This window comes from Belonocnema kinseyi, chromosome 4 (assembly GCF_010883055.1).
Source record: "Belonocnema kinseyi isolate 2016_QV_RU_SX_M_011 chromosome 4, B_treatae_v1, whole genome shotgun sequence".
In the NCBI taxonomy this organism is placed as follows: Eukaryota; Metazoa; Arthropoda; class Insecta; order Hymenoptera; family Cynipidae; genus Belonocnema; species Belonocnema kinseyi.
In genome coordinates, this window is record NC_046660.1 from 25,332,877 (window position 1) to 25,348,360 (window position 15,484).

Below are 15,484 nucleotides of genomic sequence, written 5' to 3' on the forward strand. Positions count from 1 at the left end.
AAATTCTGTGTCATTTCCTGGTTTCCCGGTCCGGCGGCCACCCTATTTTTTATTTTTTTAAATCTTCGATTTTAAAAACTTCTAGTTTTTTTAACCTTTAAAACTGTATTTTGACCATAGTGTTTGCGCAAATGCCAACAAAATAAAAAAAACGTCGGGTGCGAATTCGCACCAGTGTACTCTTTGAGGGTTAAAATTTTTGTAAAATTCCGGGTCAAACAATAAATTCTATGTCATTTCCCGGTCCATCGGCCAGTCTGTCTTTTATTTTTAAAAATCTTCGATTGTAAAAACTTCTAGTTTTTTTTACCTTTAAAACTGTATTTTGACCCTAGTATTTGCGCAAATGCCAACAAAACAAAAAAAAAGGTCGGGTGCGAATTCGCACCAGTGTACTCTTTGAGGGTTAAAAATTTTATAAAATTCCGGGTCAAACAATAAATTCTATGTCATTTCCCGGTCCATCGGCCAGTCTGTCTTTTATTTTAGAAAAATCTTCAGTTTTAAAAACTTCTAGTTTTTTTACCTTTAAAACAGTATTTTGACCATAGTGTTTGCGCAAATGCCAACAAAATAAAAAAACGTCGGATGCGAATTCGCACCAGTGTACTCTTTGAGGGTTAAAAATTTTGTAAAATTCCGGGTCAAACAATAAATTCTATGTCATTTCCCGGTCCATCGGCCAGTCTATCTTTTATTTTAAAAAATCTTCGATTGTAAAAACTTCTAGTTTTTTTTTTACCTTTAAAACTGTATTTTGACCCTAGTATTTGCGCAAATGCCAACAAAATAAAAAAAAAAGGTCGGGTGCGAATTCGCACCAGTGTACTCTATGAGGGTTAAAATTTTTGTAAAATTCCGGGTCAAACAATAAATTCTATCTCATTTCCCGGTCCATCAGCCAGTCTGTCTTTTATTTTTAAAAATCTTCGATTGTAAAAACTTCTAGTTTTTTTTACCTTTAAAACTGTATTTTGACCCTAGTATTTGCGCAAATGCCAACAAAATAAAAAAAAGTTCGGGTGCGAATTCGCACTAGTGTACTCTTTGAGGGTTAAAAATTTTGTAAAATTCCGGGTAAAAAAATAAATTCTGTGTCATTTCCCGGTTTTCCCGGTCCAGCAGCCAGCCTGTAAGTGTATTAAATAGATAAATAGATATAATTTTTTACCAGGAGAAAGAACAGTGATGGCAGCTTGGACAGCGTTCCTGACTAGATTATCCAAAGCGAACATCCAATGGGGCTTGATACTGTGCATCCTGAGCACTTCATTGACCGCAGTTTGAAAAAGATAAATGGCCAATTGCAAATGATTTATTGCGGTCGAATCGAAGTCCAGCTCCTCCTTTAGAGTTCGAATTGCTGAGGTGATTACATCCTGATTTTGTTCGGAGATGTAGTCCCTCAAACTGCGCATTAGCAGCTCCAAGTGACTCTGAAAATTTTAATAGCAGTCCTCGGATTCAGTTTATAAACTCAATATAGGACCGTTTTAATCGAGGAGAAAAATTCCTCGCTCATTTCCCGGCTTTTTTCCGATTCGCAAACATTTTTCACCGTCATTTTGCCATTTTAATTAATAAACAATAAACAAAAAATTAAAGCATCCAAAGTGGAACTCTTGAATTTTACAGTTTAAAATATTATCAATTCGAAAATTGTCAGAGCAAAATTTATAATAGTAACATTTTAAGTTTAAACAAAAAAAAATCATTTTCAACAACAAATTTCAATTTTCGGCACAAAAAATTCATTTTCATAAAAAAAAAACAAAAAAAAACATTTTTTAGTCAAATAGCTCAATTTTCAACAACAACCAACGAAATAAAAATTTCAAATTGTTTCATGAATTTAACAAAAATAATGAATCAGGCACCCAAAAAAAGAATTAAATTTAAAAAATAATTAATTAATTTTTTACCAAATATGGAATAGTCACATTATCTAAAAAAAAATATAATTTTCAACCGCAGAATTTTCAACAACAAAAAAACTTTGAAATAAAATGGTGGATCTTCAACTAAAATAATTGAATTTTGAACTAAAATGATTTATTTTCGATCAAAAATAATAATAATTTCTACCAAAAAAGATGAATTTTCAGCTAAAAAGAATATTTTTTCAACATTTTATGTTAAAAAAATTAATTTTTAATCGAAAACAAGTTTTCAAACAAAGAATTTAAAGTTGTATCTCGAATAGTTAATTTTTCATTATAAAAATTATTTTCAACCAAGGAATAAACGAATTTTAAACAAAATAACTTATTTTTCAACCAACGAAATGAAATTTTTTCAAATTATTTAATGAATCTAACAAAAGGAATTAATTTTTAACCAGAAAAATTAAATTTTTAAAAAAGAAAAAAAATCAATTTTTTACCAAAAATGGAATAGTTACATTTTCTGAAAAAAAACAATGATTTTCATCCGCAGAATTTTAAACAAAAAAGTGAATTTTCAACAAAAATGATGGATCTTTAACAAAAATAAATTAATTTTAAACCAAAATGATTCATTTTCAACCAAAAATAATAATAATTTCTACCAAAAAAGGTGAATTTTCAGCTAAAAAAGAATAGTTTTTCAACATTTTAAGTTTAAATAATCAATATTAAAACAAAAAAAATCAATAGAAATATTTAAAGTTTCAACTGGAATAGTTAAATTTTCAATATTAAAATTATTTTGAGCCAAAGAAGAAATTAATTTTAAACAAAATAACTTATTTTTCAACCAACGAAATGAAATTTTCAAATTATTAAATGAATCTACTAAAAAAATTAAATGTTTAAAAAAGAAATCCATTTTTTAACAAAAATGGAATAGTTACATTTTCTGACAACCGCAGAATTTTTAACAAAAAAGGAAATTTTCAACGAAAACGATGGATCTTTAACAAAAATAATTGAATTTTGAACTAACATGATTTATTTTCAATAAAAAATAATAATAATTTCTACCAAAACAGATGAATTTTCAGCTAAAAAGAATATTTTTTCAACATTTTTAATTAAAAAAATTAATTTTTAATCAAAATCAAATTTTCAAACAAAAAATTTAAAATTGTATCTGGAATAGTTAAATTTTTAGTATTAAAATTATTTTCAGCCAAAGAAGAAACGAATTTTAAACAAAATATTTTATTTTTTAACCAAAGAAATGAAATTTTCAAATAAATGAATCTTAAAAAAATAATTTTAAACAAAAAAATTTAACTTTTAAATAAAGAATTCAATTTTCATTCCAAAAATCATGAATTTTGAACGGGAAAGGTTGATATTTCCACCAGAAAATATCAGTCAAGAGCGCCAAATAGTTGAATTTTCAAGCAAGAAGACTTTCAACCAAGATCATTAATTTTCAACCAAAAAGAATGTATTTTTTCTAAAAAAAAATATTGAATTTTTAAGAACAAAATCAACTTCTTTCCAAAAATGGAATGGTTACATTTTATGAATAAAAAATGATTTTCAACCGCAGAATTTATAACGAAAAACATAAATTTTTAACTAAAATTATGGATCTTTAACTACAATAATTGAATTTTGAACAAAAAAGATAAATTTTTAATCAAAAAGATTAATTTCTATAAAAAAATGAATTTTCAGCTAAAATGGTGGAATATTCAACTGTACTAGTTGCGTTTCCAGTTTAAAAAATAAATATTTAAACAAAACAAAAAAAAAATTTTTATATATATTTAAAGTTTCAACTGGATAGTTAAATTTTCCGTATAAAAATTATTTTCGGTCAAAAAAGAAACGAATTTTGAACAAAATAACTTATTTTTTAAGCAAAGAAATGGAATTTTCAAATTAATATGATGAATCTTCAATGTAAAAAATTATTTTTTAACAAAAAAATTTAATTTTCAACCTAATAATCAATTTTCAAACAAAAAATTTAATTTTTAAATAAAAAATATTAATTTTCAACCAAAAATAGAACAGTCGAATTTCCTGTTGAAAATCTAATTCTTAATAGAAAAAATCGGATTTTCCACAAAATAATTCAATTTTCTACTGGAATAGTTAAATTTTTAGTTTAAAAAAATGTTTTCCAACAAAAGCCACATTTTGAAAAAGAGATCTTTTTCATTTTAAATAGTTTAAACATTCTTGAAAAGCTTTGCAATTTTATTTCTAATTTTTCCTACAATTTAAAAAAAAATCCTGCAAATTAAAAAAGAATCCTTACAATTTTAATTTATAAATAACAATAGAACACTTATTATTTGTAGAAAAAATTAAAGTAATTTTAAGAGATATTTCGAAGTTTTAAAAAGATTCAAATTAAATTTAGTATTCGGTTAATAAAAAAATTAAAATCGTTTTAAGAAATCGAAACATTTTTGTACGAATCCTAGGGAAATTAAAAATGATTTTTTATTTTTAAAAATATCCGATTAATTTAAAAATATTTTTAGAAATAATTTCAAGTTTTTAATTAATTTTGAATCTTTTTAAAACTTTTATAAATCTCACAAAATTACTCAAAATTTTTTTACAAAAAATAACTATTCAATTGTTATTAAAACATGAAAATTTAACAATTTTACTTAAAAATTAAACATTTTTTAAATAGAACAATTAAAATTATAACATTAAAAGTTTAGAAGATCTTCAAAATTCTAGAGATTTCAAGCTTTCTACGTAAAACAAGAAAAAAATGAAATTTTATTTAAAAAAAAAATTGTCAACCAAAGTTTAAATAATTATGTTTGAAGTTAAAAAATTAATGCTCAACCAAAAAAGGTGAATTCTCAACTAAAATGGAGATTATTTAACTGTAATAATAGTAAAATTTTAAATTTAAACAAAAAAATCATTTTCAACAAAAATGAAAACAAAATTTCAATTTTCGGGAAGAAAATTCATTTTCATCCAAAGAAAAAATAAGTTTTTAGTCAAATAGCTCATTTTTTCAAAAAAAAAAAGAAATGAATTTTATAATAAAATAATGAATCTTCAATCCAAAAAATTAATTTTTAACAAAACAGTTTCATTTTCAACCAATTAGTTTGTCTTTTCAACCTCAAAGGTGAATTTTCAACTAAAATCATAAATATTTAATTGAAATACTATAATTTTTAACCGAAAACAAACAAAAAAATAAAATTCAACTGAAAGCAGTGTCATTTTTAATTAATTTTATAATATAAACACACATTTTCAACAAAAGAGTTAAATTTTTTAACAATATAATTAAATTTCCAACAAAACAGTTGGATTTTTAAACAAATATCTGAATTTTTAAATAACAAAAATAAATTTTCAAATGAAAAAGACGAATTGTCTACAAAAAATAGATTTTTAAGCAAAAAAGTTCATTTTCTACCAAATCGTTAAATTTTCAATCTAAACAAGCGAATTTTCTATAAAACAATTAAATTTTCAACCCATAAATATGAATTTTTTAATATACAAGTTAATTTACAAAGATATGGTGGAATTTTTCAATAAAATTATAAATTTTCAACCTAAAAAAAAAATTAATTTTTTACGATTTAGTTTAATTTTTAAATCAAAGAGAAATTTTCAACAGAACATTTAAATTTTCTACTATGTAAGTTATAATTTTCAACAAAAAAACTGGAATTAATGAAGGAAAAGAATTTTTAAACCAAAAGTATTAATTTTCAATTTTTCACTTTTCAATCAATAATTTAATAATTTTCGATCAATATTCAGTTTAAAAAATTAATTTCCAATTTAAAAAAAGAAGTTTTTAACAAAATAGTTAAATCTTCAACTAATAAAATAATTTTTTTTATTTTCCCTGACCATTAACATCTTAAGATAAAAATTCTAATCTTCTAAGCGACTTTTATAAGACTTTAAAATAATTTAAGTTAAATACAAAAGAATTCAAATTAAATTGGCAAAAAATTCTTTTAAAATATTTTAAAATCTTATTAGTTCTGTAAATAATTTTCAATACCCTAAAATATTTCTCACCCTCTGAAAATTACTTTAAATTATTTAGAATCAATTAAAAAATCCTTGGAAACCTGGAAAAATATTACCTACAATATTTTCAATTATTTAAAATCTTTTGAAATTCCTTGAAATTGTTTGAAAATTTAAAAATAAACTTTTTTTTTAATCTTCGGGAATACTTTTAGATTCCCGAAATAAGTTGAAAATTCTTTTGAATTCTTTCAAATACCCTAAAATATTTAAAATCTAATGAAATATCTGAAATTGTTTAAAAACTGAGAAATTCCTCGAAATTAAAAAAAAAAAAGTAAAACAGTTGAATTTTCGACCAGAAAAAATTACTCTTTAACTAAAATATCGAATTTTTCAATAAAAAAATATACATTTTCAACGAAAAATGTAAAAAAATAATTGAATCCTCAATTTAAATGTTTTAATTTTTTAACCAAAAAAGCAAGATTTTTAATTCAAATTTAAAAAATACAACTAAAAAAATATAAAGAATATAAAATAAAAATTATAAAATATATATATATAAATTATAAATTATTAAATAAACATATAAAAAAATATTTAAAAAATTGACAAATAAATAAATTTTCTATCCCTAGAAGTTCCTTAAAATTTAATTTAATTTCCTAAAGTTCTCTGAAAATTCGTTAAAACTCCTTGAAACCACTTAAAATTTTTTTATATATTTTTTTTCTAAAATATTTGGAAATTTTTTTTTTTAACTTGGGGCCTGAAAATAATTGGGAATAAATATGAATTAAATAAATTACCATACGGAGAACAGTTTGGCCAACGTCTTGATGAATACTTCTCATCCAAACTTCACAAATCTTCGTCTCGTCTTGGCCCAAAACTCTCGTGAGAGTCATTCGTCGCTGACTGTCCTTTTTCAAAAGGTAGAATCCTTCTTGTTCTTCGCCAGCTTTCTGACCCAATTGTCCTACAATTTCAACAAATGGACTTTCTATCAGAAAGTACAGACGCATCCAAATAAATAATACCAATTTATTTGCCTATAAATAATAAATATTCCTGCGTGTTTATTAAATTATTAATTAAATACCGTTTTAGCGATTAATTTGCGAAATTGTAGTCTTTTCTGGAAATAGAATTACAAACTAGATTAATTTTTAACGGAATTGTTAAAAAATCTCAATTTCAAAATTCCCTAACCAATTTTTTATTTTCCCTGATCGCTATAAAATTTGTTTAGCTATTCTAAAAAAATGATGTCTTAGATCAATAACGTTAATTAAAAAAATGTTGATTCTAAATTTATTTTAAACACTTTTAGTAACAATAGTTTATTTTTAAACGAAAACAAAAATTTGAAAAAGAAAATTAATATTCAGTCAATAAAAGGTGATTTTTCAACATTTAAAACATGAGCTTTAAAAAAATTAATCTTAGATTTTTAAACAAATAGTACAAATTTCAAAAAACAAAAATAAACTTCAACCTAAAACAGTTGTATTTTCAACAAAATAGTTAAATCTTTAACCCCGAAAGATAAATTTCTTAGAAGACAGTCGAATTTTCAAACAATACATTTTCTAAACAAAACAAAAATTAATTTACAATCCAAAAGGATGAATTTTCCACAAAGCTATTGAATTTTCAACAAAAAAAACTTTTTAACAAAATAGTTTAATTTTTAACGAAATCGTAGAATTTTTATTCATATAATTATATTTAAAAAAAAAGGTAAATATGGATAATTATCAGTGGTAAATATAGTAGTTGATATTTCCATCAAAAAAAGGTTTTAATTTCAAATAAAAAATAGTTGAACTCAACAAAAAAAAATATTTTTTAACAAAATAATTGAATTCTCAACAAAAAAGGAGCAATTTTTTAACAAGCAGTTGCATTTTGAAACAAAAATGATAAAATTTCGTCCGAAAAAAAAAATTTATAGTCCAAACGTACGAATTTTTAACAATTTTAAAATAGAAAATTAAACTTTAATTTTAAAAATCGTTTAATTTTCAACCAGTTGAATTTTCAAGCAGAAAAGGCGACTTTTGTTCACAAAAATATGAATTTTAACAAAATAGTTTAATTTTTAACCACATATTAGAATTCTAATAAAAATAATTGAATTTTCAACAAAATAGATTAATTTTCAACCAAATCGTTGAATTAACAAATAAAAAAGATAAAAATTGAACAAAAAATATTTTTATTTTATTCTAAAAATAATTCAATTAAACCAAAAAAGGGAAATAATTCTTAACGAAAAATATAATATTTGATATTTCAATTAAACAAGATTTTAGTTTCAAATAAAAAATAGTTGAATTCAACCAAAAAAGTGTAGTTTTTATTTCTGGTTTTTAACAAAATAAGGTAATTCTCAACAAAAACAGATTCATTTTTAACTAAAAAGTTGCATATTTAAAAAAGAAAAAATTTCGACAATAAAAAAAAGAATTTCTAGACCAAGAAGACGAATTTTCAACAATTCGAAACAAAAAGATTAAACAAAAATATGAATTTCAGCAAAATAGTTAAATTTTTAATCAAATATTAGAATTTTAATAAAAAATTTAATTTCCAATAAAATAGATTAGTTTCAAACCAAATCATTGAATTAACAAATAAAAAAGATAAAATTTCAACGAAAAATGTGATAGTTGTTCTTTCAACCAAAAAATATTTTTATTTTTTTGCAAAAATAGTTCAGATAAACCATAAAAAAGGAAATAATTCTGAACAAAAATTATAATAGTTCATATTTCAATCAAAAAATTTTTATTTTTAATCAAATCCAGTTGAATTCAACCAAAAAGTACGAGTTTTTTTTATAAAATAATTGAATCCTCCATCAAAAACTATTAATTATTAACCAAACAGATACATTTTTTAACAAAAAAGATAATAATTTCTACCAAAACAGACGGATTTTCAAATAAAACTGGAATAAATGTTTAGTTAAAAAAATTCATTCTCAACCATAAAAAGAGACTTTAACAAAACAGTTAAATCTTCTACCAATAAAATGAATTCCTAAAAAAATATTAAAACTTTCAACCAATTAGTTGAATTTTCGATAGAAAAAGATAAATTCTGAACAAAAAAATTTAGTAGTTCAATTTTTATCTAAAAACGACAAATTTTCACCAAAAAATGGAATGGTCAAATTTTAAGATGAAAAAATTAATTTTCAATATAAGAAAATTTACTTTTTTCAACTATAAATTACCAATATTAAGTGAAAAATGAAACGGTTCAATTTTCAGTTATAAAAAGTAATTTTCAGAAAAAAAAACCTAATTTTCGACAAAACAGATGTATTAAATAGTTAAATTTTTAAGAAAATAATTAAATTTTCAACCAAAGAGTGGAATTTTTAACTAAAAGAGATGAATTCAGAACCAAAAATATAACAGTAGACTTTTTAATTCAAAATCATTAACTTTCATCCATAAAAGACTAGTTTTCTGCTATTAAAGATTAATTTTCAACAAAAAAAAGCTGAATTTTCTATCAAAACATGAATTTTCAAATTAAAAGGACGAATTTTCTATCCTAAAATACGAATTTTATGCCAAACAGTTGATTTTTGTATCACAGAGATAACTTTTCAACAAATTAGTTTAATTTTAAACAAAATAATTCAATTTTCAACCAAACAGTCGCATTTTTAACCATGAAAGAAGAATGCTGTACCAAAAATATAATATTAGAGTTTTTGTTGCTAAAAAAATTAATTTTCAACCAAAAATATGACTTTTCAACCGAAAATTTTAACAAAACAATGAAATTTCCTACCAAAAGATGGATTTTAAATCTAAAAAGACGAATTTTGAAGCCATTAATAGAATTTTAAACAGAAGTAGATTAATTTTCAACCAAAAATATATTTTTTTACACTCTGTTCAAATAAAAATAATTATTTTTGAAACAAAACAGATTAATTGTCAACCAAAAAAGATTTCAAAAAACACAATTCAAAGAAACGGATTTTTGTTTAAAAGTTTTTAAAAAAAATATGAATTTTTGACTAAAAAAAATATTTATTTTCAACATAATATTTCAACATTTGACAAAAAAAATTAAATTAAATTTTGAACTAAATATTATGATTTTTAATCTAAATATATGTATGCTGAACTAAAAATATAATATTAGACTCTTTGAATAAAAATAATTAACTTGCAACCAAAAAAATTAATGTTCAACCAAAAATAATGACTTTTTCAACAAAATACGTTAATTTTCATCAAAATAATTAAATTTTTTAACAAAATAGTCGAATTTATAATAAAGAGACATGAATTCTGAATCAAAAATATAATAGTAGACTTTTCAACCGAAAAGAATTAATTTTAAATAAAAAAAGACGACTTTTCTACCAAAACATGAATTTAAATTCAAACGATCGGTTTTTTTCCAAAAAAAATGACTTTTTAACAAAATAATTTAATTTTGAAACAATTAGTAGAATTTTCAATAAAAATAGATGAATGCTGAACCAAAAATATTTTTTAAAAACTTTTCCAATATTATAATAGTAGAGTTTTTAAATAAAAATAATTAACTTTAGACAAAACAAGGAGAATTTCTACCAAAAGACTTGAATTTTCCAAAAAGGCGAATTTTAAACAAAGAACTTCAGCTTTAATTTAAAAAATAGTTTCATTTTCCATCAGTTGAATTTCCAAGTCAACAAGATGAATTGTCTTCACAAAAATATTAATTTCAACCAAATGGTTTCATTTTTAACCAAATAGTTGAGTTTTTAAATAAAAAAGATACATTTTCAATAAAAAAAGGTAATAGTTGATATTTCAACCAAAAAATATTTTTGTAGCAAAATAATTGAATTCTCAACAAAAACAGATCAATTTTTACCAGCAGTTGCATTTCGAAACAAAAAATATAAAATTTCTAACGAAAAAAAAAAGAATTTCTAGACCATTTAACAATTTTAAACAAAAAACTAAACTTTAATACAAAAAATACTTTCATTTTCAAGCCAGAAAGATGACTTACCTTCACAAAAATATGAATTTCAACAAAATAGTTTAATTTTTAACCAAATATTAGAATTTTAATAAAAATAATTGAATTTCCAACAAAACAGATAAATTTTCAACCAAATTTTCACAAATAAAAAAGTTAAAATTTCAACGAAAAATGTGATTGTTGTTGTTTCAACCAACAAATATTTTTATTTTACAATTCCTAACGAAAAATATAACAGTTGATATTTATATCTAAAAAGACTTTAATTAAAAATTTTTAATATTTGAATTCATCCAAAAAATACTAGTTTTTAACAAAATAATTGAATTCTCAAGAAAGCAGATTAACTTTTTGATTAAACAGTTGATTTTTTTACCAAAAAGATGACTGTTTAACAAAATAATTTAATTTTAAACCAATTAGTAAAATTTTCAATTAAAAATAGATAATTGCTGAAAAACCGAAAAAAAATTTTCAAATAAAAATAATTAACTTTAAACTAAAACAGAAGAATTTTCAACCAAAAAAAGATTTTATAAAATACTTGATTTTCAATTTTTTGATAAAAAAGAATTAATTTTCAACCAAAAAACGGGATTTTTTTTAAAAAAGAAGAATTTTCAATTCTATCGGATGGATTTTCTACACAAAAAGACGAACTTTCAACAAAATTATTAAATTTTTAACAAATTAAGGACCATACATTGCAAATGTTCGTTTGAAAATTCAATTCTTGTTTGAAAAATTGTCTTTTTGAATTTCAAATTCACCTGCTTCAGCAGAAATTACATTTTTCTTGAATAAAAATACAAAAAATTCGTTGAAAAGCCAATCCTTTTGGTTGAAAATTTATATTTTGATTCTGAAAAATTAATTGGAATCTTTTTCGGATGAAAATTCAAAAACCTTTTTTTAAACTTTCTTTTAAAATAAAAATTCATCTGTTTTGAGAGACATTTAATTTTTTTAATTAAACAATTTTATTAAAAAGTCATCCCTTTTCCTTAAAAATGAGTCTTTTTGAAATGAAAAATTAATTTTTGTTCATAAGAACTTATGCCTTGTTCAAAAATTGATATTTTGATCGTGAAAAGTAAACTGAAATCTTTCTTAACAGAAAATTGAAATATTTTTTTTTTTTAATTTATCTTTTTGATTTAAAAATTCATCTTCTTGAGTGGAATTTTTTTTTATGAAATACTTGGGTAAAATTTAAACTACTAAAGTTAACTGAAAATGTCACTTTTCCATTTTTTAAAGATTTATCTTCTTTTTTTAGTTCATTTTTGTTGGGTAAAATTGCATCACTTTCGTGTAAAATTAATTTTTTGCTGAGAAGCAATATTTTTTGTTTGAAAATTCAATTTTTGTAGAGAAAACTCGTCTTTTTGGTTTTTAAAGTCTGTTTTTTTTTATAAAAAATTATGAAACTTCTTTGTTTAAAATAAATTAATAAGATACAAAATTCTTTAAATTAAAAATTCAATCAACGTTTTAAAAATTTCTAGAAATTATATTATTTTAAGGAATTTTGATAAGCTTCCAAATTTTATTTTACAATTTTGAGAAATCTAGAAGTTGATTAAAATTGGTGAAATAAAATTTTTTTTTGAAATTTGTTTAGAACTTCTAAATATCTTTTAAAATAAAACGAATTTTTTCAAAAATTTGTGGAAAATTTGCAAAACTTTCCTTGAAATTTGGATGTAGATTTCAAACCAAAAATTTAGAATTTTTTCCAGAATTTTGAAAGGCAAAATTTTCAATTCTAGGAAAAATAAAAATGATTTTTCATTTCCAAACATTATTTTAAGAGAATGTTTAAAAAGAATTTAAAAGGTACATTTATCGAAATTTTGCTACAATATTTTTAGAAAAACCTACAGATTTAAAAAAAAAATTCCTAAAAATCTTCCAGATTCTTTTTTTACAATTTTGTGGGTTTTTAAAAACTGTTTTAAATATTCTCTTAAAACAATGTTTGAAAATTTAAAATCATTTTCAATGTTTATTCTACTGAATTTTAAAATTCTTAGAAAAGAAATTCTTCATTGTTATTTATCCATGAATATTCAATCATTTCACTCACAAATTAAACATTTTTTAAATACAACAATTAAAATTGTAACTTTCAAAGTTTAAAAGCTCTTCGAAATTTTAACGATTCCAGGCTTTCTATTTTCAAAAATTAAGTTTCAAATTGTTTACTTTTAAATATTTGATTTTAATTTACTCGTTTTAAATGATCAGCCAAATATTGCTGAACATTCATTAATTATTCTTCTTTTTAATTAAATTTTTTTAAATTGAATGCGATAAAAATTGAATATTTTAGACTGAAACAATATTTTTAATTTAATAAAAGCCTTTAGTTACGAATATATTATTAGGAAGTTATTTTTAAGTTTGAAATAGTTCACAAAATTTAAATAATACTTTTACATTTTTTTAATGACTAAGACTTTCGAATTGAAACCTTTTAATTTTTAACGTTAAAATCTGGAAATTCTTAAATTTTGAACGGATTTAAAATCGTTTTATCAAATCAATTATTAATCACTTTTTAATACTTAAAGTGCAGATCCATTAAAAAATGTATTTATTTATATTTACAGTTGATAAAATAAAATAAAAATTCTCGAAAATTTTCAAAACTTCAAACGCTTTCAATTATTAATTGTTTGAGTCAGCGAGACAGCATTTTACAATTATTAAAATTGCAAATGTACGCTTAAAAATAAAAATCTAAAATGGACAATTTTTTAAGTAAAAGATATTCGATTTACGCCTTGTAACCTTAATAATAGCATAACTTAAAAAGGTCACAATTCAACTAATTGTTGCAAAAACGGTTGAAATCGAACTTGGACAGAATTTTTTTTCTAAAAATCTGTAAAGTTCCCAGGCAAAAAATTAATACATTGTCATTTATTTTTTATTTTTTTCAAGACAAGCGGCCACGCCTGTGTATAAAATATTTTTCGCACAAGAATAAAAATTAGAAACGTACCACTAATTTCCACTTCCGGTGACAATAACACCCCAGAGGAACTTCTTCTCGTCATGGAAGCACCTGCTGTTTCCGACTCAGTTGTCTCTATGGAAGGCGTACTGCCTATTGTACTGTTAAAATTAAAAATTAAAACAGATGTGCTTTGCAAATTTAAGTCTAAGGTTTTGAAATCTAATCTGCAGTGCCGAGTCAGCACTAGGCATAAATGTGCATTCTTCAGTAAAAGAGCTTAGCGAATTTAGTCAAGATTGAATGCGAATAAATTTAATTCGCACGCAGGGATAAAAAATTGAATATTTTTCAATAAATTAAAAACATAAAATCTATTTTTTAAACAATTTTACAACAAAAATTCAAATAGAGAAAATTGCAATAAAAAATTAAACGCAAATCAAGCACATGAAAGCGAAAAATTGCAAATTGCAGAAATGATTGTAAAAGCGATTCGTATGAATTACTATTTCCAAAAGCTGAGCGATAAAATAAGCAAAAAATTTATTAATACCTTGATATTCACTCCAATGTAAATTATAATCATTAAATTAATTTTAGAATAACTACATAATAAATAAACTGTCATTTTTAAACAATAAAGTCATTTAGTTAGTCCTCATGAATATTATTTTGTTACATTTGTTAGAATTTACTTTTTTTATAGAACGTTTTTTTTAATTACCTGAAAACCGTTCTTTGACGTAAAAAAATTTATCTTATATTCCTTGAAGAATTGAATAAATGCAATTCTTAAATAAAAATAAATCTCTTATTTTCGTTAAAAATAAAAATTGGTCACATTTTTAAGTGAAAATTATGGGACGACTGAAAAATCCCGAAAAGTAAAATTCCCGACACTGTAAAATTCCCGAATTAGAAAATTCTCGATTAATCAAATTCGCGAATAATAAAATTGCCAAAAATTAAAAATACGGATTTGGAAAATTCCCAAATAATAAAATACACGAATAATAAAATTACCGAAAAATAAAAATACGGAATTGGAAAATTCCCGAATAATAAAATTTTCGAATAGTAAAATTTCAGAATTCTAAAATTCCCGAATTGAAAAATTTCCAAATAATAAAATTTTCGACAGTTTATAATATTACCGAACTGGAAAATTCCCGAATAATAAAATTCGCGACAGAAAATTGCCGATATATAAAATATCCGAATTGAAAAATTTCCTAATTTTAACAATTAGAATTTTTTAAACATACTTTATTGATTACAAATACAACAATAAGACATTGGTTTCCAAAATTATTTTCAACATTTAAAATTTCGAAGCTTACTTCTTCAATTTAAAATAGCAATAATTTTTAATGAAATATTTCTAGGTAACGCATGTTTTTTTAATGTTCACAGTATTTGAAAAAATACAAAAAGCGTTCGCAAAAATTATTATATATATTAATTTAAAATTCCATTTTTTTGCTAACGCTTTTGTATTTTTCAAATTCTATGCACATTTTCAAAAAAAGCGTCAAAATTACATTTTTGTATCGCCTTCCTTATTTATTATAAATTAATATAAATATAAAATATA

The 15,484-nt window shown here is 22.2% G+C and overlaps 1 protein-coding gene across 2 annotated transcripts in view; it reads right to left on the minus strand.

Moving 5' to 3' along the window:
- The window catches only part of LOC117171547 (mitogen-activated protein kinase kinase kinase 15), a 154,429-nt gene that overhangs the window by 52,951 nt on the left and 85,994 nt on the right, over positions 1 to 15,484 (minus strand). For both annotated transcript variants that reach the window (XM_033358966.1, XM_033358965.1), the window contains exons 16-18: positions 13,936 to 14,048; positions 6,725 to 6,894; positions 1,172 to 1,436 (exon numbers count right to left, since the gene is read on the minus strand). In XM_033358966.1, the coding sequence (XP_033214857.1) occupies positions 1,172 to 1,436; positions 6,725 to 6,894; positions 13,936 to 14,048 (548 nt within the window). The remainder of the gene's footprint in view (positions 1 to 1,171; positions 1,437 to 6,724; positions 6,895 to 13,935; positions 14,049 to 15,484) is intronic.